The 21,572-nt window shown below is 39.1% G+C and overlaps 4 protein-coding genes across 4 annotated transcripts in view; 2 read left to right on the top strand and 2 right to left on the bottom strand.

Moving 5' to 3' along the window:
• rab44 (RAB44, member RAS oncogene family) overlaps window positions 1-6,246 on the top strand; it is a 12,899-nt gene extending 6,653 nt beyond the window's left edge. The window contains exons 6-9 of the mRNA XM_037679787.1: window positions 3,362-3,476; window positions 4,700-4,798; window positions 4,886-4,962; window positions 5,829-6,246. Coding sequence (XP_037535715.1) covers window positions 3,362-3,476; window positions 4,700-4,798; window positions 4,886-4,962; window positions 5,829-5,910 — 373 coding nt within the window. The 3' untranslated portion in view covers window positions 5,911-6,246. The remainder of the gene's footprint in view (window positions 1-3,361; window positions 3,477-4,699; window positions 4,799-4,885; window positions 4,963-5,828) is intronic.
• A 5,804-nt stretch (window positions 6,247-12,050) lies between these two features.
• Window positions 12,051-14,442, bottom strand: trub2 (TruB pseudouridine (psi) synthase family member 2). Its single transcript, XM_037679340.1, has 8 exons — window positions 14,201-14,442; window positions 13,928-14,059; window positions 13,308-13,382; window positions 13,159-13,220; window positions 12,991-13,072; window positions 12,814-12,886; window positions 12,534-12,670; window positions 12,051-12,441 (listed from the first exon to the last, which is right to left on the bottom strand). Exons 1-8 carry the CDS (start codon window positions 14,316-14,318, stop codon window positions 12,161-12,163), a joined length of 960 nt encoding a protein of 319 aa, XP_037535268.1. The 5' UTR covers window positions 14,319-14,442; the 3' UTR covers window positions 12,051-12,160.
• A 274-nt stretch (window positions 14,443-14,716) lies between these two features.
• On the top strand, window positions 14,717-16,644 carry hdhd3 (haloacid dehalogenase-like hydrolase domain containing 3). The gene is made up of 3 exons (XM_037679339.1): window positions 14,717-14,788; window positions 15,607-15,941; window positions 16,063-16,644. Exons 2-3 carry the CDS (start codon window positions 15,612-15,614, stop codon window positions 16,459-16,461), a joined length of 729 nt encoding a protein of 242 aa, XP_037535267.1. The 5' UTR covers window positions 14,717-14,788; window positions 15,607-15,611; the 3' UTR covers window positions 16,462-16,644.
• Window positions 16,645-21,266: 4,622 nt separating this feature from the next.
• Window positions 21,267-21,572, bottom strand: part of tgfa (transforming growth factor, alpha) — an 11,149-nt gene continuing 10,843 nt past the window's right edge. Inside the window, exon 7 of the mRNA XM_037679785.1 lies at window positions 21,267-21,368. Coding sequence (XP_037535713.1) covers window positions 21,361-21,368 — 8 coding nt within the window. The 3' untranslated portion in view covers window positions 21,267-21,360. The remainder of the gene's footprint in view (window positions 21,369-21,572) is intronic.

The raw sequence follows: 21,572 nt of genomic DNA, 5'->3' as shown, positions 1-21,572 counted from the left end.
AACACTCTCTTTTTATTATCATTACTATTTTACAAATGTTGATAATCAAAATGTCTTAGTTCAAACCATTTTAGATGTTGCAGTGAACTAATCAATTTTATTAACTGAGTAATGATTTTTATTCTCATGCAAAGTTAGAACTCATGTCAAAGCTGTTACAGAGTAATTATGCCTTTTCTGATTTCTGCTTTTGAATGAGCAAGTGTAAGTGGAGTCCAAGGTTGGAGTCAAACGCAAAACAAGTTGTTGGAACGAACTGTCATGTTTTTAGAATCCTCTCAGACGTAAATATAGAAGTTTTTGGCACCTGTTTCTAAACTCGCCAAAACAAAACTCTCTCTGTCTGTGAGAACATTTCTGATCTGTTCATAACAATTCTCGCTGTCTTCTAACCTCTTACGTCACAAAACACACCCCGTCTGGTTGTTTCTGACCAATGGAATACTCCCAAAAGTGAACCGGGAAAGAGTCTTTAAAATGTCAGTACTTCCTGGTCTACTCAGTTCTGTACCTGCACAGTTCTGTTCTGGGAGTTCAGTTCTGTTGAAGCTCTGGAGAAGTTCTGTTCTGTTCTGTTCAGTTCTGGACAGTTCTGTGAGAGCCGGGATGATCCTGACATGACAACAAAGCTCTTCCGAGTTCCATGGGATTATAACATTTTCCACTGAGGTGAATATGTGTCGAACAGAGCCTCGCCATTACTTCGGACGAGTAACAGCATCCTACTGAGACGCTGAAAGGGTGCGTTAAACGGAATCTCACCTGAGACATCTCCAGGTAAAGGAGCCGATTTCATCACCTAAGTGTACTGTAAGGAAAAGCTGAAGAAAGCCGGAGAGTGTCGATTCTGGTGAACACTTCCTTCCCCTCACACACCATCTTACTCCCTCTAAACTTCTTTCCATCTTTAAACTTTTCTATCAAGTAGAAATTCTTCCAGATATTTAGAAATGTTTGTGTAAAATGCTCATCCACATCCGTGTGGGTAAAAGATCATAATTGTACAGTTTTCATAAATGTCTGTGGTGAAGCAACGGAAAAATCATGGCCGTATGATTTTTCCTGATTGATTGCTTATGTTGTTATTTTCATAATTTGCCAAATTAATGTAAATGTTTGATGTTAAATTTTGATTCTGTAAATAAATGACCGCATTCATTTTGATGGGTCAAATATAAATGACGTCTCACGTTTGCATTTCCTTAAATTCAATGCACGTTTTATTCAGTCCAGAAAAATGAGGAATCCGTGTTAAATGATGAATATATCCGAGCATCTACATTTACTAACTAAAAGTGTTCAACTACCGGGCACCGAAAAAGAGTCAGCCGTGAGCTTATAAAGGGAGAGGAGGACAGGTGCAGCCAGTTGAGCGCAATCAGCGCTGCTGGCTGCAGTGAAGACAACGTTAAACTAGAAGTGAAGACAAACCTCAACCCACATGCAGAGAAAGAAAAAGAAAAACAAAAGAATAAATCCCCAGAACCAAAACAAGTGAACAGAGTGACACAAAAACCTAACTGACAGACGTGATTCGTGACACTCCACTTATTCTAACCTCACATATTTGTGAAAATGTATGTGTATTTGCTTGGATTTATAGTTAAAGTATGGATTACAGGTAATATACGTATATGTTTATGCAGACACACAAAACTCACATAAATTAATATGTGTGTATATACACACATACCCAACTTGTGTCTTTAAACTAGCAGTGAAGTGACAACATGTGTATAACTTTGACTAAGATGACTAAGATGTTATGTTTAGGGTGTTTTACCTTTGCTGTGACCACAGTGTTGGTGCATCCTTCAGGTTTAAATGAATATAAATCTTGCACCCAACCATTGGTGAACAGCCCATGAGCCTCCAAGGACTTATAGTTCCGAAATTCGTCAAATGTGTAGGCACTGACACCATTTACAAGATAGCAAATAATGTCCATATTTGTTGTTGGTGGAAGTAGCCCTGGTTCGGACGTCCATGCCTTAGCTGCTACCTCGTATGGATCAACGTTGTTAATTGACGTTAACTTCGCCATATAACGGTCTCTGGCTTCAGCGTTGAGTTTATCTCTATATGGCTTCTTCTCATTTTTATATTTACTTTCCATTTTGCAGATGTCATCGTTCTTATCACTGTTTACCACGGACTTTGTTTACCTGAACCGGTATCTGCGTAACCCCCCAATATGGCGACCGGAAGTGCATAAGTCACGTGTCTGCAAAAGACCGATATAAAGCTGAAGTGGTCCAGGCATCTGATTGGGATGTCCCCTGGACGTCTCTCATGTTGCACTGGGAGGTGACCAAACCATGACTTGCCAGCCTGAGAATGCCTTGGAATCCCCTAGGAGGAACTGGAGAGTGTTGCTGGGGAGAGGAAAGGCAGGGTTTCCCTCCTCAACTTGTTACTTCCTTTACCTGACCACAGATAACCAAGTGGAAGGATGAATGGATGAACAGGTTGTAAGAACAAGCTTGTTTGAAGAAAAAAACATTGTAGGGAGAGATATTTACTACAGACATGGCCATTGTCCAATAAAATGTCATTTTTCTAAACAAGTATTTATTCAGCCACTTTCTTTAAACGATAAAATAGCCACAAACTGAAGAATCGTTGCAATGATGCTGGCAGATTCATTTCTGGCACAGTGTTTAAGGCTTTAACTTACATGGAGACCACTTTCTGTTTTTAAAATGTAAATCAACAAACTAGATGCATGAGAAGGAATCAACTCCAAACACAATAGTTTTGGTATTTGCTGTAGGCAGAGGAGCTGGTCATGGGTAATAATGGCAGTCGTATAAGAAAACAATTGCTATTAAATGCACACGGTGTTGTTTTGCGGTTTATTGTGATCTAGTTGTTCTGTCACAGATACTGGGTGGTTTTATTTTATAGCAAATGGCTGTGGCTTGTCAGTGAATAGATACTCTTTGATTCTCTGGTGGTTGGAGACAGGTTGTTTCATTGTCCTGAAGCTTTCCTCATCAAATAATGTGAAAAAGCCCTCATTGTGTTTATAACAGTGTTTACATGTCAAGCTCTATCAAAGCTAACTTCTACGAGAGGCATCCTGTAAATACAGATACAGTTGCAACTTTTGAAGCAAGACTGGAAGCTCAAAAGCATTGAAGATTCACCCTCAAGTCACAATGCAGCATGTTTCAGAACTGGTTTGGCAGAGCTCTTTTGTCAACTCTAAGCTGAATAAAACCAATCCATCATGCATCTTCTTACACAAAAGCCTACCTTCAAATATCTAACAGAACTTTGAGGTTGTTTACTGCATTTGTATTGATCTGTTATGAAAAGTTAATGTCTTACTGTCTGGTATTATTAACTGTCCCTGTAGGTTTCACAGCATCACAAGACATATTTTCCACAAAGCCCAGGCATTTATTTTGATGTATGACATCACGTCCTCTCAGAGCTTTTCTGCAGTCAGCTACTGGGCAAACTCCATCCAGGTAAGATGCCTTCATTAGCTCAACTGCTAATTCAGCACTCCTTTGGCTTTGTTTGTAATATGAGTCAGGTTAATGTAACCAAGCTAAATGTGAAGTGAGGACAGAGGTGGGTTTTTTCACAGTAAAACAACTTGAATGACAATTTTCATTAGAATTATCAGTTCAGTCTTGCATTATGTAAATGTTTCTATTTCAACTGATAGAACTAAAATTAATTAAGACAACTTTTTAACACAGGGCCTTAAAAAATGGGGGTACAGTAGTCCCTCATTTATCACAGGATCCATATCCTGAAGCCCCGTGATTAGTAAAAAACTGCGAAGTAGGAATAATAGTACAAGTAGTAAATAGTAGTTTATATATATATATATATATATATATATATATATATATATATATATATCTGTTTTAAACCCTTCCCACACTCTTGCAATATTCTAAACAATGTTTTGAAATGCTCTAAAAGAGCACAGCATGTCATGATTTCAGCTCTCTGCCTTGGCTGCACTCTGTCACCTCACCTGCCAGCGCTCTCAGCTACACCCACTTCTCCGCTGCAAAGCAGAGATATGACACACTGCAGGAGGAAGCTTTTTCTGCAGCTGTGGGCTGCACACATGTGCAGCAGGGGATAAATAATTTATTTTAAATAAAAATTCCATGCAGTCGTGCAGTTCATCCGAGGGACTACTGTACAGTAAATACCTTCCTGAAATGGTAAATCTGCACCCACTGACACATACAGCAACATAGGACTTAACTATTGGCAATAAGGGGTTTTTCACCATCATGCAATCAGCGAAGGAGGACAAACTCTTCTCAGGCACAAGAACAAGATTCCATTTGGTCAAAAAAGGCATGCAAGAAAAATTTTTGTTGGAATTTAGTTTAAATCAAGAATTCAAAGAATCAAAGTGATGGCTGAAACTCAACAACAGTGGACCAAAACAGAAGTGGCCAACACCTTTTGTCGACCAAATGTTATCCACGAAGGCAGGAGCAGCTTGAAACTTTTCTGGCTTTGCTTGTGATTTCAAAACCGTCCACTGTCTTGTGAGTCTGAACCACCTTGTTTTTTATGTGCTTACCACTGACTACATGCAGGTGTGTCAAATAAAGCTTTAGGTGTGGCTCACCTGCTGCGTTTAAGCTCACCTACTCAACACATCACATTCAACTTGTGACTTGTCATTTACACAGTAAATCAAAACAATCTGTTGCAGGAATCTGCTGCAGACAATGTGACTGTTCTTCTCCTTGGGAACAAGAGTGATCATGCAGAGAAACAAGTCAAAACTGAACAGGGGGACATTCTTGCAAAGGTATAAATGTGGTGCATTTAAATCTTGGATCTTTGGCCATTTTTTAATGTAACTATCAAAGAGACTTCATTTGTTTTTACTTGACAGGAATACAACTTTGGCTTCATGGAGTGCAGTGCTGCCACAGGTGAAAATGTGATTGAGGCCTTGGAAACCGTGGCAAGGTAATAATCTCATATGTCCTGATGCATACTCAATATTCCGGGTAGATAAATCTAACAAGGTTAAGTCAGGTCCTCTGGACAGATTCTTCCTTGTTGAAATGTTTCATCTTTTATCCAAAAGACATTCTGAGGAGCTGCAACAAATTCAGTCTTATAAGCAGCGCCTTCTCATAGTGGATCAACCAGTTTGCTGGTGACAGCCAAAATTAATTGTTCACCTGACAGCTGATGGTCCTCTTAAAGGAGGACCATTAGCTCAACAATAGATTGTTAGTGCCCTGATGGCCATTTGCTATTTACAGAGGGTGGAGTGATACTAGCAATAACAGCATTGTAAGAGGGTGACAGTTGAACATGAATGCCTCCGCCCTGTTTAATGATAGATGGTTTCTTTTCACAAAGATGCCTTCCTTCACTCCTCTCGCAAACCATTGTTCCTCTCTATCAAGGATGAGAACATCTTTATCCCTGAAAGTGACCACTGGCCTGGAGATGAGTGTAAACTGTAGAGTCCTGGTCTGATTATGTTGCTCTTCTGTGCTGGGCCATCCTTTTGGCCAGTGGCTGTTTAGTTTCCCTGATGTAACACTGATTAGTCCTCCTGACAGTGAACAGCATATACAATATTACTCTTTTTTGTGCTGGGGGACTGGATCTTTGGGATGAACCAGTATTTTCCCTAATGTATTTTGGTGTTTGAAAGCCAATGGGACGTCATGAAAGAAGAATCCGTTCAGAGGACCTGACTGATTAACCTTGTTAGAACAATCTGATATATTTTTGTTTAAACAAAATGCAGTCTAGTAGTGCTTTAACAATGCCTGTTGTGACATTAGCTGATTTTGTTTTTGCCTTGTTGTTGCCAGGATGTTGAGTCAAAGCTCTGATTTAAGAGAGGAAGCCACAGTTTTACACCAGCAGCAAAGAAGCCAGTCAAAGTGTTGCTGAACCCGTTTGTCTGGAAAATAAGATGAAAGGTATCATCCTCCTACGAGGAGTGGAGTTGATGTCCTGAGTTCAACTGTATACCAACAACATATAACTTAATTACTTAGATTCAGACAACTTTAATTTCATTTTTCATAAAGGTGTTTGATTTAGACTATGGGTAAACTACTTTTAATATAAATTTTCTATTGATAAGAAGAGCTGGTAAATTTTACTGGAGCAATATTCATAGTTATTGTCGGAATGACAGTATTTTGATTTGGGCTTTTATCTTATATACATCGAAGAGAATATCATTTATTTTATTTAGTATTGTGCACTTCTATCTTTTTGTTTGGGAACTCAAATTCTATTTGTTCTATTTTCAGTATTGAAATTAAGTCTATAATTAATATATTTTTTCCAAGTTAAAAATTATAAGCATATCAAAAGAACTCTCTGCAGTTTAAGTGTGGCCTTTTGGGTCACCAACTGCAGTAGGAGCGCTGTAAGTGAGCTTTTTTTTTTTCTTCATGTTGTTTTTGGTCCAGCACCTACTTCATTGGGTTTTAGAAGTTTTCTTATTATTCTGTCTTTAAGATATGAATATTTGAATTTGAAACTATAATAACTAATCTGAACTCTCTGGTGATTAGGTAATCAAGCACTTTCTCCTGAAAACTGTTTGAAATCAATAAACTATTTTCTCAAGAGTAAATCTTTCTCATTACTTTTGTTCTACAATGTCTACACAACTCAAATTCAATTCAGTTTATTTATAAAGTGGCATGTCACAACAGAAGTTGTCTCAGGGCACTGTACAAAAACAATCACATGCATAAAATAAAACAATTAGTAAAAGTTATCTATCTAAGAAAGGCAGACGATTGTGTTGAATCTTCACCTCATCAGTCTTTCATCCTGAGCAAGCACAAAGGCAACAGTGGAAAGGAAAAACTTCCTTGAACAGGAAGAAAGCTCCAGCAGAACCTGGCCCAGGACGAGCAGCCATCTGCTTCGACCAGCTTGGGTTTGAGAGGACAGGGAGACAAACACAGAATGGCAGATCCAGGTGTCTTTAAGACATGCTTGTAATCTAACTGATTAGATGGTTTCATGGACAAATCGTGTATCATCAGCATAACAATGAAAATTTATTCCATGCTGTTTAATAACTTTACCTAATGGAATGGTAAATGGACGGTACTTATATAGCGCCTTTCTATCATATTGAGATACTCAAAGCTTTACACAACAATCTGAGCCTCGTTTACCCATTCATACAGCACTCTACTAGATCTCTACAAAGCTAATTGAACAAATCATTCGAAAGAGACTACTCGTGCTTTAGATCACATTCATACACCGATGGCACAAACATCGGAGGCAACAAGGGGTTCTGTGTCTTGCCCAGGGCCACTTCGGCATGCGACTGCTGTGGGGTTCGAACCCCCAACTCTTGCATTGGAGGACGACTGCTCTAACCACTCAGCCACCCTGTGGAAGCAAATGGAAGCATATATAATGAGTATTGGTCCAAGCACTGAACCCTGAGGAACTCCATGACAAGCTTTGTTGTATGAAGATTCATCATTTACATTTACAAACTGGGATCTCTCACATAAATATGATTTAAACCATTTTAGAGCCGTTCCTGTAATCCAGTCCTTCTCAAATAGTGGGGCGCGCCCCCCTGGGGGGGGGGGGGGGGGAGCGCATGTGACCTCGAGGAACATTTTGTGGCAGGGAGTTTTTTTTTTTTTCCTTTTTTTTTGCACCATTCTCATTTTGTCAGGGTGCGTTTGGCAACTGTTTGCTAAAATCCGGCAACTCTCAGTCTTAATAATAATAAAGTTATGAACAAATATGTCTGTCTTGTCGTTTGAGGAGCCATGATTGAACTGTGTCGCTTCCCTCTGCTGCTGAGCAGCTGGTGACGCTCGTCACCCGCAGCACGCGTTAGTTACCTGCCCCACTTTCACTTTAACGTTTTTTTTTTTTTTTGTTTGTTTGTTTTTTGGTTTGTCAAAGCGCAATTTTGATGTTTTTTAATACAGAAGTAATGTTTAATAAATGTTAGGACTCTATTATTTGCTAACAAAATATATTTTATGTCATTAAACAACTTGTCAGGTTCTTATCTTGTGAGCGCGTTCCACTGGACCCACCAACTCAACCACACACACACACACACACACGCATGCACGCACGCACACACACACACACACACACACACACAGCCCGCTCGCTCTGGCGCTGTTTGCAACTTCTCTGCTGCTCTGAAGTCCAGGTCCAGCCAAGGCCTGGACCTCACGGGTTTTTTTTTTTTTTTTCAATCGGATCCTCGACGGCGCGACCTGTCAATCAACTCAGAAGGCGTGTCAGTAACTGACCAATCGACAACCTCAATTTGTCCCGAAGGTAAACGCCCCTTACCTGCTGACAAGCTCATCAGTTTTTTTTTCTTGAGAAAAATTGTTTTAATTAAAACAAGTTTTTTTCTGTTGTGAGATGATTTTAGCAGTTTTGCAGATTTTTAATGTACTTAATGAAAATAAATGACTTCAAATTGTTCATTAAACAGGAAGGAAGGCTTATTATCACTCCTCTTACTACAGTGAATGTGGTACTTTGTTATAAGTACAACTATATTAATGTCATCAGAGAAAGCTGAGCTTAAATTATCCACATAAAGTAAAATGGAATCAGCATAAAAAAAAAGGAATGTTGAGTTTGAGATTAATCTAGTTTCTGATGTTTGACCAAACACTTTGTATTGACATGAAAAAAACATATTCGAGGGATCCATCTTCTGATTTACAAAAGGCACAAAAATCAACATCAAATTTAAACCTTCTTTGCAGAAACATGGCTACAGGATATATCTTATTTATTATTTTAAAATTATTCTCCTTCACTTTATGAGATTTAGGCCATTTGACAAATTTAGAATGAGCAGAAGTCATTATTGTTTTATGATTTATATTGGGAGGTTTCTTGAAGGAATCTTTGTTATACTCAATAAATCCTTTGTTGCAAACATTTATTGATAATCTTATTACATTTGAAGTCGACTAAGTTACAGTCATTTAATTTTAATTTGGGCATCAAATTATCACCTTTGAATATATAATATTTTGAATTCATTGAATCAGCTGTTGATCAGCCTACTTCTTGTTGTGCCATTAACTCTAAAATAGTTACTGAATCAAGTGTTTACTTCCATCCATCTGTGGGGGTATCAGCCTAAATAGGGAGGCCCAGACTTCCCTCTCCCCAGCCACTTGGACCAGCTCCTCCAGGGGAATCCCAAGGTGTTCCAAGTGTTTACTTGTGTAGGTAAAACTAGATGTTAAACAACCATTAAAATACACCAGAATGCAGGAAATGGCATCTACTTTATTCAAAATTTTCTGGGGGAGGACCCCCCCCCCCCCACACACACACACACACCATCAGTGTGATCTATATTTCTATCTTTTTTTAAAATTGATGTTAATAAGGATACAATGCGCAGCACGGTGGCACAACTGGTAGAGCTGCTGCCTCTCAGGGAGCAGGTCCTTGGTTCAAACCCCGGTCCAGGGGCCTTTCTGGGTGGTTTGCATGTTCTCTCTGTGCATGCGTGGGTTTTCTCCGGGTGCTCCGGTTTCCTCCCACAGACCAAAAACATGCATGTTAGGCTGATTGGTAACTCTAAATTGTCCCTAGGTGTGAGTGAGAGAGTGAATGGTTGTTTGTCTCGTTTGTCTCTATGTGGCCCTGTGATGGACTTGCGACCTGTCCAGGGTGTACCCCGCCCCTCGCACAGTGATTGCTGGACATGGGCACCAGCGACCCCCGTGACCCAAAATGGAATAAGCGGGTAAAGAAAATGGATGGATGGATGAAGGATACAATGCTATGTAGAGGTGTACTTATAGCAATTTTATAGACAACTTATACTATTTACAGTCGTGGCTGAGAGTTGGGGGGGCGCAAAATGTTTACTTCTTCCTAGGTGGGGCGTAACAGAAAATAATTGAGAAGCACTGCTGTAATCCCAATATCATATTCAAGCCTCTGTAGTAAAAGTGTGATCAGCTGTATCAAATGCAGCACTGAGGTCTAACAGGACCAGTATAGACACCTGTCCATTGTCAGAGGCCATGAGAATATCATTAGTGACTTTCACCAGTGCAGATTCGTTGCTATGATGAGCTCTACACCTTGATTGAAACTCCTCAAACAGATTATTTCTTTGTAGATGTTCACGCTTCTGACCTGCAACTATTTTCTCAACATTTTTCAGATGAATGTTAGATTACATACAGATCTATAATTGCTCAGAATTCCTGAATCAAGATCAGGTTTCTAGGTTTAATTACAGCAACCTTAAAGCGGTGTGGTATGTAACCATTCATTAGAGACAAATTAAGCATGCGCCAAATGTGGATATTAATTAGGAGAAATGCCTCTTTAAACAGTCTGGCTGGGGTGGGATTAAGCAGACATGTTGAGTTTAGATTAAGCATTTAATTTTGGCAATTCAGAGCTCAATAGGACAAAAACAATCGAAACATAATTCAGGTTCTAGTGACATTTCTAAAGCCGTTTCATCTGACAGGGAATGAAAGGCATAGTAGGAAGGGTTTGAATTTTTCCCTAATGAAATAACTTTGTTTATAAAGAATTTCATGAAGTCATCACTGCTTATAGCAGTAGGGATACATGGCTCAATAGAGATGGAACTTTTCATTAGTTTAGCTATAGCACTGAACAGAAACCGTGGGTTATTTTTATTCTCATAAAGATGAATAATACACAGTTCTAGCTTTACGGGGAGCTTTCTTAAATGTTAACAGACCATCTCTCCAAGTTGACGAGAACGAGTAGATGAGTGGACATTTTGGGTAAAACCAATAAACTATTAAATTATTAAGGTTCAATTTTCTTTATCGTCATTCGCATCACATGTAGTACATGAAATCAAGGTCCCAGTTACACCCCAAAATAGCAAAAATATAAAGTATAAAAAAAGAAACAGCATACAAGGATCTAAGATATATGCTAAACAATAATAATGTAATATAATACATGCATTAAAAGCTACGCTTAAGCTATCACTTTCAACATCTATATGAATATTGAAATCTCCCATTATGACTTTATTAGTATAAAGTCTGACAAAATAATCTGAGAATTCAGACAAAAACTGAGAACAAGGACCTGGTGGACGATATAACAAATAGTAAAAGTGGCATTTCTGATTTCCATTTTGAATATCAGAAAATGCAAGTTATAGATATCAAAAAGTCTACTGCAAGCGGGGGGTGGGAAGAATTGTAGCAGTTTAGTATCCTGGCGTTCATCTAATGTGCTGTTTTCCATTTGTTTTAAATTAACCGCATAGGCACACACCCTCAGTGCAGTTAGCAGAGCTGCCACGTCTGTCAGATAAACATTAATCCATTTCATGACCCTGTAATTAGATAGTCTGAATTAAAGGACTTGCATTTTTTCAGTTTTATTACATTACTGTGTAATAATCTAGAACAATAAATTTGTTCTGTGTCTCAACTCTCAGACCTCCAGAAGAACATTTTGTTTGCTTGCATACTTATTTTGTGTTTTGATTTGAGCTGTTCAACAAAGAAAACTCTGTTCCCAGAGGGACAACATGTCCTTCAACAGTATGAGGAGAACGAAAGCAAGGGCGCCACACCAAAACTTGCAGGGTTCGGGGTCCCCCCCCCCAAGCTGGAAATAACTAAAGACAAAATCCTCAAGTATCAACAGAGGTCACAGATAATTTCAGCAGTTCTGCTCTATTAAACCTATAAGTTGTCAGAACATTGAAAAATACTGAATTGTATACATATGTAAATTCTACATATCAAGGCAAAATCCGTCAAATGTTATTCAGTAATAATCAAAATACCAATTTGTTTCTTAAAAATTGCCGAAGACCATAAAAAAATCTTAAAAGGACCAAAACACAAGACAAAGACTTTAGTTTGTATGCCATCTGCAATAAACATCACCATGTCTGTCTTCTCTACAGCAGACAATGCTCACATTAGGAAAGCTGTCTTGCTGTCAATAATTTTTTTTTGTTATATTAATGCCATACGGTTGACATTTAAAAAAAAAAATCACAATTGTGTTACATATATAGGGTTTATTTTATTTTAATACAAAATCAAACAACTAAAAGACAATCCTTTAAGTGTGGTGATTCCATAATTTTTGCCAGGGGTTGTAGACATGCATGTGTCAGTGCTGTTTTACTTCACTCAGTAGCTGTCAGTTTTTCTCCAGATGTTTCTATCGATGGTTTCTCCATCAGCAAATGGAGATGTTTTCTCTTTTTCTTGGAGGAGTGGTAGTTATAGATGGCCTGCATGACATCGGCAGCAGTCCAGTGTTGACGGGTGAGTGCGTCCTGCAGGGTGAAATGTCCGTCTCGGGTCCGTCTCACTCCTTTACACACAGCCGTGCTGCGCAGTTCAAGTCCTATCTCGTGCACAATTTTACGTAAATATTTCTGAGTTTCGTTAAGGCACTGCACCTCTAGAAAAGCAGAAGACACGGGCGTCAAACAAGACACAATATATTATATTATATATAATTATAAAATGGCAAATGAGACACTTTTTGTTTACCTAAAGTGAATCTGGGAGGGTGGAAGTAAATGCAACGTAAGCCTGTTAAAATAGGAGCCGATTTCCCATCTGGACCCAGTAAACCTTGCACAGCCATCTCATATGCCTCCTGGGAGCTCATGTCTACGTTAGAATACCTGTTAGAAGATCAAAACATGTCACATGCAGTACTTTACTCTGGCACTGATAGGTGGCATGTGCAGGAGGTCTTATTCCAAAGGGAAGTACAGAGAAAAATTTTATGTGTAAAAAAATATTAAAAAAAACTACCAGTACTTACAGTCTCATAGCCTTCTGATTGGCTCCCTCCAGCATTGCAGTCACTCGCTCAAGTTTGTCCTGTGTGATGTGATCTGGAGAACAAGATTAAGTTTTAGAGACATAAATTGTCTACAACTTAAACTTTAAGGAAAATACATAAAATAAATTAGGAAAAATGACTAGAGAAAACTAATACCATAAGTGGACCTTTCCACAACTCGACCCGTGTGAGAGAAGTCATGTGTCGCCGTCCCAAATTCACATTCCAATGTATAATCCTAAAAAAATAAAATTGCAATAAACTTACTAGTGCAGCATCGTAAGCAGTAGATCTGGTTTAAAACCAGCAGAAATAAGGGATTACCCTTGTGGTTCGTGTGTTGTAGAGGTCATTCAGGACCCTGTTTCCATTCCCAACACCAAGAACTAAAGAGCAGAAATGAGGGAATATTCTGTTAAGTTATCTTGATTAAATGCAATACTTTCATTTTAAAATTAAGTCTAAAACTATACCAAAAACACCAGAGGACGAAACATCCAGGCGATGACCTGCTCCAACTCGAATATGATGAAATTCAGGTCCGGTTACTGAAACACAAGAAAAACATGTACAATTTTAACCAATCATATACACCACTGCTATATTTTATATAAAACAATTTCCCTCCTATCTGGACTCAATAAAATCTGATTGTCTATAGTACAGACATTACAGACAATGTGGCTGAGTGGTCACCCTCCAATGGGAGAGTTGGGGGTTTGATTCCACCAGCAGTCACATTTTCTCCCTGGGCAAGACACTGAACCTCTCATCGCCTCCAATGTGTGTCCCATCGGTGTATGCATGTGATCTAAAGCACTGATAAGTCTCTATAGCATGATTTATTCAATTAGCTTTGTAGAGATGTAGTAGTGTTGTATGAATGTGTGTATGATGAATGACCTTCTCGGGGAGGGATTTTAAGCGCAATTTGAAGCATTACAAGTGCTTTTTAAGTGGTTGCACTGACACCATTACTGTTCGAGAAACTCCTGTTTAAACATTCTTCAAGAAGTCCTGTGGTTTATTCAGATCTATCACTGACATGGGACATGACACTAGAACAGAGAAACAAGTAATTACACCAGCTTACCTAGAGGATGCGCAGACAAAGCAGGCAATGATACTACAGACACTGTAAGTCCTTTGGATGCTTCATTTTCACAGCTAGAGCTCGTCAAGAAGCGAACTTCGTGAGGAACTGGTTGAGATTTTGCGTTTACACCTGGAGAACAACCCATTTAAATGTGTGTTTAATGGTTTTACTGGTTTCTACAGTTGAACTTTGACAGCAGACAACGATACTCGATGTTTCAATGAGCGATCGTGACGTGAGCCACAATTCGTAAAACCACCAGACTCTCACCTTTAAGAAGATTAGTCTCGATGGTGTCCCGAACCATCTTCCAGGGTACACCGGCGGGCTTGTAAACACAAAACAGGCCCTCTAACCTCCTAAACATTCGAATAGCTGGAGTTGACATTTTACTACCAAAAAACGGTTCAAAGTTAATGAAAAATATACTACATCGTTAGTTATTTCCTATATACTGTAATCAAGCGTCGACGTTCACCCTTTCTTTGCTATCCAACATGTGAACTTAACGCATGCGCAGTAGTTCGATTCAGGCTTTGATTAATTGCTGTATACCGCCACCTGCTGGCGTGGATGTATGGGGAAAAAATTACAATTTCAACATAAAATTTAGATTTATTAAGATGATACCGAGGTGTTTTTAAAAAGTAATATACACATGGTTGTTAGAATTTAAAAAAACACATCTAAATAAATAATAATAAATCTAAAATAAATTGTTACTTTCGTAAAAACGAGCGACATCAGCTTTCCAACAGATGGCAACAAAAACCCAAACCTGCTGTTGAGAGGAAACCGAAGAGCAAGAGAAAGGACACTTTCATAGACACTTTGGCTAACCTTGGGGACTTGATACAGGTAACTTAAGACTTCCGCTTGGCTTCTATTTCTGTGGGGCTCTTCAGTATAACGTCATGTGTGAAAACCTACAGGTTGAGTGCCGCCAGCTACCGTAGTTAAAGCAAAAAGCATTAATTTAGCCATATTACCCATGATGTTACCACTTAGACCAGGAAGTGCGTTGGACTAACGTCTCTGGTAGTTGACAATACACTGACGTAAATACCTGCAGCATTTATGTCTCTGGTTGGTTCATGGTCGGTCGGACAACGTCGTTACGTCACTTAGTTATGGTTGTTGTTAGCTTTAAAATGTATGGTTAGAAGTTTTAGCGATAAACTGTCCTGCGGTGAGATGAAACAAGAGGCAGCAGAACACACGTTTGACTGAATATTCGGGAACTACAATATATGGGCTGCGTTCCATTTCTACTGTTGTACATGAGTCAGGTTTGAGACGCATGCGCAGAAACAAGAACGTCCTCCAAAGGGATCGCAGCCCTTATAGACCCTAAAATTGGTCATTACCTTACATTTATATCATTGTATTACTCCATTTATTTTTTTTATCTATTTTTATTTTTAGTAGGAAAACCAACACAAATTTAGTTATCAATCAGAATAAGTTGTCTGTATATTTTTCTGATGTCTGCATAATTTTACATTGCATTGTTTACTACAAAACATATAATTTAAAGGTACAGTAAATTAAATATCTAAATGTCAGTTTAGGATTTTTCTATTTCACTTGTCTTACTGAGCTGTTAAAACAAATGTTGCCCACCTTTCTTTGGTTTTGCTCAGTTACTAATGGCTCTTTATGTCATGTTTGTGCAGCTGTAATGCGAGCTCCTCTACGTTGGGTGTTGTGGGACGTTCGGGACACCCTGGTGAGCGTGCTTGGGTCTGCTGGGGAGCAGTACTGTAAGGAGGCTGAAAAACTGGGCCTGAGCCTCAATTACGCAGAGGTTGATGCTGCTTTCTCACGGGTTTATCAAGATTACTCCAGCAGATTTCCAAATTATGGCAAATCTCAGGGTCTGACTGGCCAGATTTGGTGGATGAGAGTAGTGAAAGAGACACTGTCCCAGTGTAGGGTCCAGGATCCAGACGTGGTAAATGCTGTGGCTAACAATGCTTATTTGAACTTCAGAAATGCGACAAACTGGGAGGTATGCAACATCTGACACGTTCATAAACAAAGAACAAGTTTACTTCAAATTTGATGAAATCTTTCATACTTGTGCTTAATGTTAGTCCGTTGAAACATCCAGCGTGTCCTCCTAATTTCAGATATATCCCGACGCAAAGCCGGCCTTGGAGAGATGTTCCTCCCTTGGACTGAAGCTGGGTGTGGTCTCCAACTTTGATAACCGTCTCGAAGCCATTTTACATAGCTGTGGGCTGCTGTCGCACTTCAGTTTTGTGATTTCATCAGAGGCGGCCGGCGTGGCCAAGCCCAGTCCGGACATCTTTGTTCAAGCTCTGGAGAAATGTAGCACATCAGCTGACAGCGTGGCGCACGTCGGAGACCACTTTATTAACGATTACCTCGCTTCTAGGTCCGCGGGCATCCATGGGATTCTTTTAGACCGACGCAACAAGCACAAAGAAGCCGATATTCCTCAGGAGCACCGAATTGTGTCACTGGAACAACTGGCATCACGACTTCAGCAGCTTGCACAACAATAACAAAAACAAATGTTTACTTTAAACCAGCATCTTGACAGTTCACTTGTCAACGCCAGGTGTTTAAGACACAGAGGCCCAACTGAACTCAAGCACTTGCATCATAATGTTACATGTTAGCCGATCCACTGCAGAAGTTAAGGTTTGTTTTGTAAATGTATTAATTCCCCCTTTGTATCCTATTATATTGCCATAAAATTGTCATTTTAATTAGTTTTTAAATTTTATTTGAAGTGATTAACCTACACAAAACACTTCAGGTTGATGAAGCTAAATTATTTTTAAAAAGCCATTTGTGTCCCAAGTATATAAAACTGAAAAGTTGACAGTGTGTATAATTCAACCTTTTGCCTTGATGCTCAACCATCCCCTTTATCTCATTGTCAGATGGTCTCAGTGTAAACTGTATACAACTGTTCTGACTGTCCTCGGAACACCAGTGAAAAACATCTCAGTAGAAATAAGGGCTACCATGCAAAAGGCAGCATGAAGACCAAGGAAGTCTTCCTACAGATCTAAGACAAAGTTGTGGACAAGTACAAATAAGGGTTGGAAAATATTCCAAATCTTAAACATCTAATTGTGAATCATAATCCATCCATCCAGCCTTCCATTATTTTTACCCGCTTCCTCCTTTTCGGGTCGCAGGGGTCACTGATGCACATTATTTAAAACATTTATTTTATTTTTTTTATGTACCTGATAAGTAAATATGACTGGAAGACACTTACTCCATATATGAAAAGTGGAGAAAAGGTCTGTGAAGGTACCTTGTTTCATCCATCCATCCATCATCTTTTACCCGCTACTTCCATTTTGGGTCACGGGGGTTGCCGGTGCCCATGTCCAGCAATCACTGTGCGAGGGGCGGGGTACACCCTGGACGGGTCGCAAGTCCATCACAGGGCCACATAGAGACAAACGAGACAAACAATCATTCACTCTCTCACTCACACCTAGGGACAATTTAGAGTTACCAATCAGCCTAACATGCATGTTTTTGGTCTGTGGGAGGAAACCGGAGTACCCAGAGAAAACCCACGCATGCACAGAGAGAACATGCAAACTCCACCCAGAAAGGCCCCTGGACTGGGATTTGAACTAGGGACCTGCTCGCTGAGAGGCAGGAGCTCTACCAGTTGTGCCACCGTGCTACCCTGGTACCATGTTTTTTCAATAAATACAATTTCCACTCTTCATTTCTTTTTATTTTGCTTTAAGAATAAAAGTGTAAATTCAGATTCAGACATTCTTTATCGTTGTTCACACCACGTGGAGCAAAATTATGTACACAAGGTCCCAGTTATTCAACAATAAAATGTAAAAGAAAAACAATAATAAGATCTAAGATATGAACTAAAAAAAACCAACTAAATAAACACTAAGCACTAATAGCATAAAAACAATACGCCGAACAGCAGCACGAACATGAGTGTGTGAGCAGATGAGTACGAATGAACACAGCAACATAAAACATCAGCAGCAACGTGATTGTTCACAGTGATTATTCTGGTTAGAATTCATGAGTCTAACAGCTTCAGGGTAGAAGCTGTTCCTCAGTCTAGTGGTTCTACACTTAATGCTCCTTAACCTTCCTGAGGGGAGTGGGGCAAAAAGTGTGTGTACTGGGTGAGTGGGGCCCTTCATGATGCAGGTGGCCCTCTTCTTGCATCTGGAGGTGTAGAGGTCTGTGATGGTGGGGAATGGTCTCAACCAGTGGTTATTCATGCTGTCTAAATATTATATTTAATCATTGGCTGCTTTTCCTGTCATTTTCATTTAAGTCATTGCACAATTTCCAAAGGAATGCTCTTTTAATGATAAGCCACTTGATTTGCAGTGTTAAACCAATTAATTAAGCATTCAAACTCAAAGTGCATTAACTACAACAGATTTAATCTGATTTTGGTCCTGTCATCAGGCAAAAAAAAAAAAAGAAACATGCAAAATAATCAGGGTCTGTACACAAAATGTTCAAATTGCAAGAAAACATTTTATTGTAGACATTTCAAATTCTAAACCTTTTCAAGTACAGTACTGTATTTTCATTAACATTGCAACTCACATCCACACGTTTTAGGTGGCTGGAACTTGATGAAAAAAATAAGGTCTGTTTCAAATACATGAGATTTCCTCATAGTATGAATGGAAAAGACAAAAAATATCAAAGATGAAAAACTGGTCGAGTTGAAATGAAATACTCCTCCAACGACATTTGACCAAAGATCACAAATCTTTATAATTTGTGCTAGAAGGCAACACGGTCCGAGTTGAAGCACAAACTTTAGCCGGATGGATCGAGACAGAAATATGGAATGATTGGACCTTGCTAAAAACTTTCACACATTGTCAGTATATAAACTGAATCATGAGGATCTCGTCTCCAAGTTCCAGTAGAGATCTGGAGGTCAGCTACCTCCGTGAAGTGACATTTCCTGCAGGGTTACAGGACGAACTGACCTTTCAGCTGGAGCTGCTCAGCTTTGATCTTTCCTAATGATTTGTTTCAGTGCCAAGTAGTAGGAATAGATCCGGATTGCTTAAGCCTAATGCCTTCGTAAATACGCTTATTTTAAACCACCTGGTCAGAAGCTGATAGGGCGGTTGTTGGTCTGTGGATCAAAGGGACAAAACAGGGCGTCAAGAGAACAGAAAAGGTCTCGAGGGGCCCAGAAATCTCCATCGTGGCTCCAGCCTGTTGAGGAGGAATGGGCATGGCACTTTTCCAAATCAAATTAAGACTTCACTGGACTTATACAGTGACAGAGAAAATGTTTTTACTTGTCAATTAAATACAGTTTTAAAACATTTGTTTCCTGTCAGTGAGCGTGATCAGTGAAATAGTTTATCTTTAGAAATGCAACTGCGAGAGCTGCTTAATTCAAAGCTGGTTTAGTCACTCAGTAAAAGGCTCTGCCGAAATCCAATTGCTGACATAATGGGATTTTAAAACGAAGCTGTTCTGACAAGACGACAAGCAAGAAAACAGCACATTCGAAAGGAAGACATCAACCTGATGACTTGCAATCAAAACAAACACAAACGGGAAGAAGTGTGCGCCGCGGCCTCGTGCCAAGCACAAATGCTTTAGCGGGAATTATTCTGTGATGTGAAAAAGAGGGCCAGATCATTTCCTTCAGCTATAAAAGCACTCAGGAAAAATTGTACCCTGAGGTTCAGGGGTTTTGCTTCAACATTTCTGCTTCGTAAAATATTCAGTGGCAGAGAAAGAAGAGCACCAAGCATTGGGGGAATTAGAGTGGAGAGACAAAAAAGGAAAACTTCAGAAGTTAAGAGTCACGCAACGAGAAGAACTGGAGGAGCAAATAATGAGCACATTTATCAAGAATACACACAAACACTTGCATTTTAAATCTTTCATTGGAAAGCAACCATATAATCAAAACTGTTCAGCTGCAACAACTTAAAGGTCTTTTCAGATTTGTCTTCTGAACTCTCTGAGCAGACCGAAGAGTTTTGACACATCAGTATGATAATTTCAGCAAAGCAAATATCAGATCCTGTAAACAGAAACAACCTTTATCCTCTCCATTTTTTGGCATATAAATATCACATTGATTATATTCATATTTTTATACCTCAAAGCATATTTTCAGGCATAACTTTGACATCAGATTGTAATTATTTTTAATTCCTTCACTTTAGACCATTTTTAATGCAATCAGAGGCTTTTTTTTTTTTTCTTTAAAAGTACTTGCTGCGACCCTTTTCTGTTTTCTGTTGTAGCTTTAAAAATACAAGCTGCAGTTTAAAAGCACGCATCGTTAGGTGGACGTGTACAAACCATGGCCCCTTCCCCTCGGTGCTCATTTAGGCAGACATAATATTTGGCATCTCCACATGTGGATGCATTCGGTTTCCAAGTGACACCACTGTGCAGCGTGCACGTTTCTTAAATATAGTTGAACAGCAAGCATACTTTTTAGAAACGTGCACTAATAAAAAGTAGCATAAGAAAAAGTGCCACTCCCTCCCACCCCATAGGATGTGCATGTATAAGCTACAGCTTGTAAACCCAAAATAAAAACCTCTGATTCAAAAGTCATGTTCAAGTACAGCTCAGGAATAAAAAATGTTTAAAAAAAAAAAATCAAAATTACAAATAATTTGACTTCAGTCACAACGATGGAGTGATCAAGACTTTTCTCCAGATCACAAGTTCAGTTATGGTTTACAATAAATGATGATTAAAGTCCAGAAAATGTCAAATACAGTCAGTTCAACAATTCCTACTTCCATCAGGTAAAGTGAGCTTTTTAAAAAAACGGACACGAAAAGACTTTTAAAGCATCAGTCTTCCCCACCGTCAGTTAATAAAACAAGTCCGTTGTGCTTGCAGGGTTCTGAGAGAAAACAAACGTGCAAAGAGCATAAAAGACAAAAATAGGAACTGTGATCTTCTGGAATGTGTAAATGAGTGATTGCTGTCAGAAATAAATAAATAAATCATAGTTTTTTAGCATCTTCACAGGACTAACGGTCTTGCGGAGGATTCCTAGTGTCTTTAATGAACAAAAACTGAAACGAGCAGTTCTTCCAGGGCAGGATTTTTTTTCCCCAGTGTCTTCATTTTCAGAGGTTCAAACAGACTGTTGCAGTTCTGAGTGGTGTTGGATTTGATATGTGGATTTCCAAAAAAAAAAAAAAAAAAAGCAAAAGCACACACATCCATCGTTTGTGTAGTCCAAAAGGTCCCCATTTGTGGGGGAAATAATGTAACAGAACATCTCACCTCTCGTTCCCCGACTGTGGTTACATTGAAGTTAAAACCACTTCACCTTGGGCCAGTTCTGTATTGTTCTGATCCGATCCTGAGTTGCCGGGCCGCACAGATGAGAAACACAGTGATGCAAAACGCTCAAGTTCCAACAAAATGTCTCGTCAAACCACTGAAAGATAAAAAGTTCATTCACATTACTGCTCAGAAATCCCATCAGTGGCATGGGTATCATTAAATTATCAGGCTATCAATTCAACTATTTATTTCAAGTCTTCTTCCAAGTCTGAACGATAACAAAAAAATACCCCTTTAATTTTAAAATTATGATTTAGTATGTCGATGTACATAAATTTAAAAAAGTGTCTTTTGATGC

Source organism: Nematolebias whitei, chromosome 7, assembly GCF_014905685.2.
Source record: "Nematolebias whitei isolate Nwh7 chromosome 7, NemWhi1, whole genome shotgun sequence".
Classification (NCBI taxonomy): Eukaryota; Metazoa; Chordata; class Actinopteri; order Cyprinodontiformes; family Rivulidae; genus Nematolebias; species Nematolebias whitei.
This window is presented reverse-complemented; position numbering and strand designations above follow the sequence as displayed.

What these genes read in the sequence shown, in the direction of transcription:
- trub2 (XM_037679340.1), bottom strand. Translation starts at nt 14,318, where the DNA reads ATGTCAACTCCAGCTATTCGAATGTTTAGGAGGTTAGAGGGCCTGTTT. An exon ending in CGAGACTAATCTTCTTAAAG is followed by an intron (nt 14,060 to 14,200) that starts GTGAGAGTCTGG and finishes GTTGTTCTCCAG; the next exon opens with GTGTAAACGCAAAATCTCAA. An exon ending in AATCAGAAGGCTATGAGACT is followed by an intron (nt 12,671 to 12,813) that starts GTAAGTACTGGT and finishes ATCTTCTAACAG; the next exon opens with GTATTCTAACGTAGACATGA.
- hdhd3 (XM_037679339.1), top strand. Translation starts at nt 15,612, where the DNA reads ATGCGAGCTCCTCTACGTTGGGTGTTGTGGGACGTTCGGGACACCCTG. An exon ending in GAAATGCGACAAACTGGGAG is followed by an intron (nt 15,942 to 16,062) that starts GTATGCAACATC and finishes TCCTAATTTCAG; the next exon opens with ATATATCCCGACGCAAAGCC.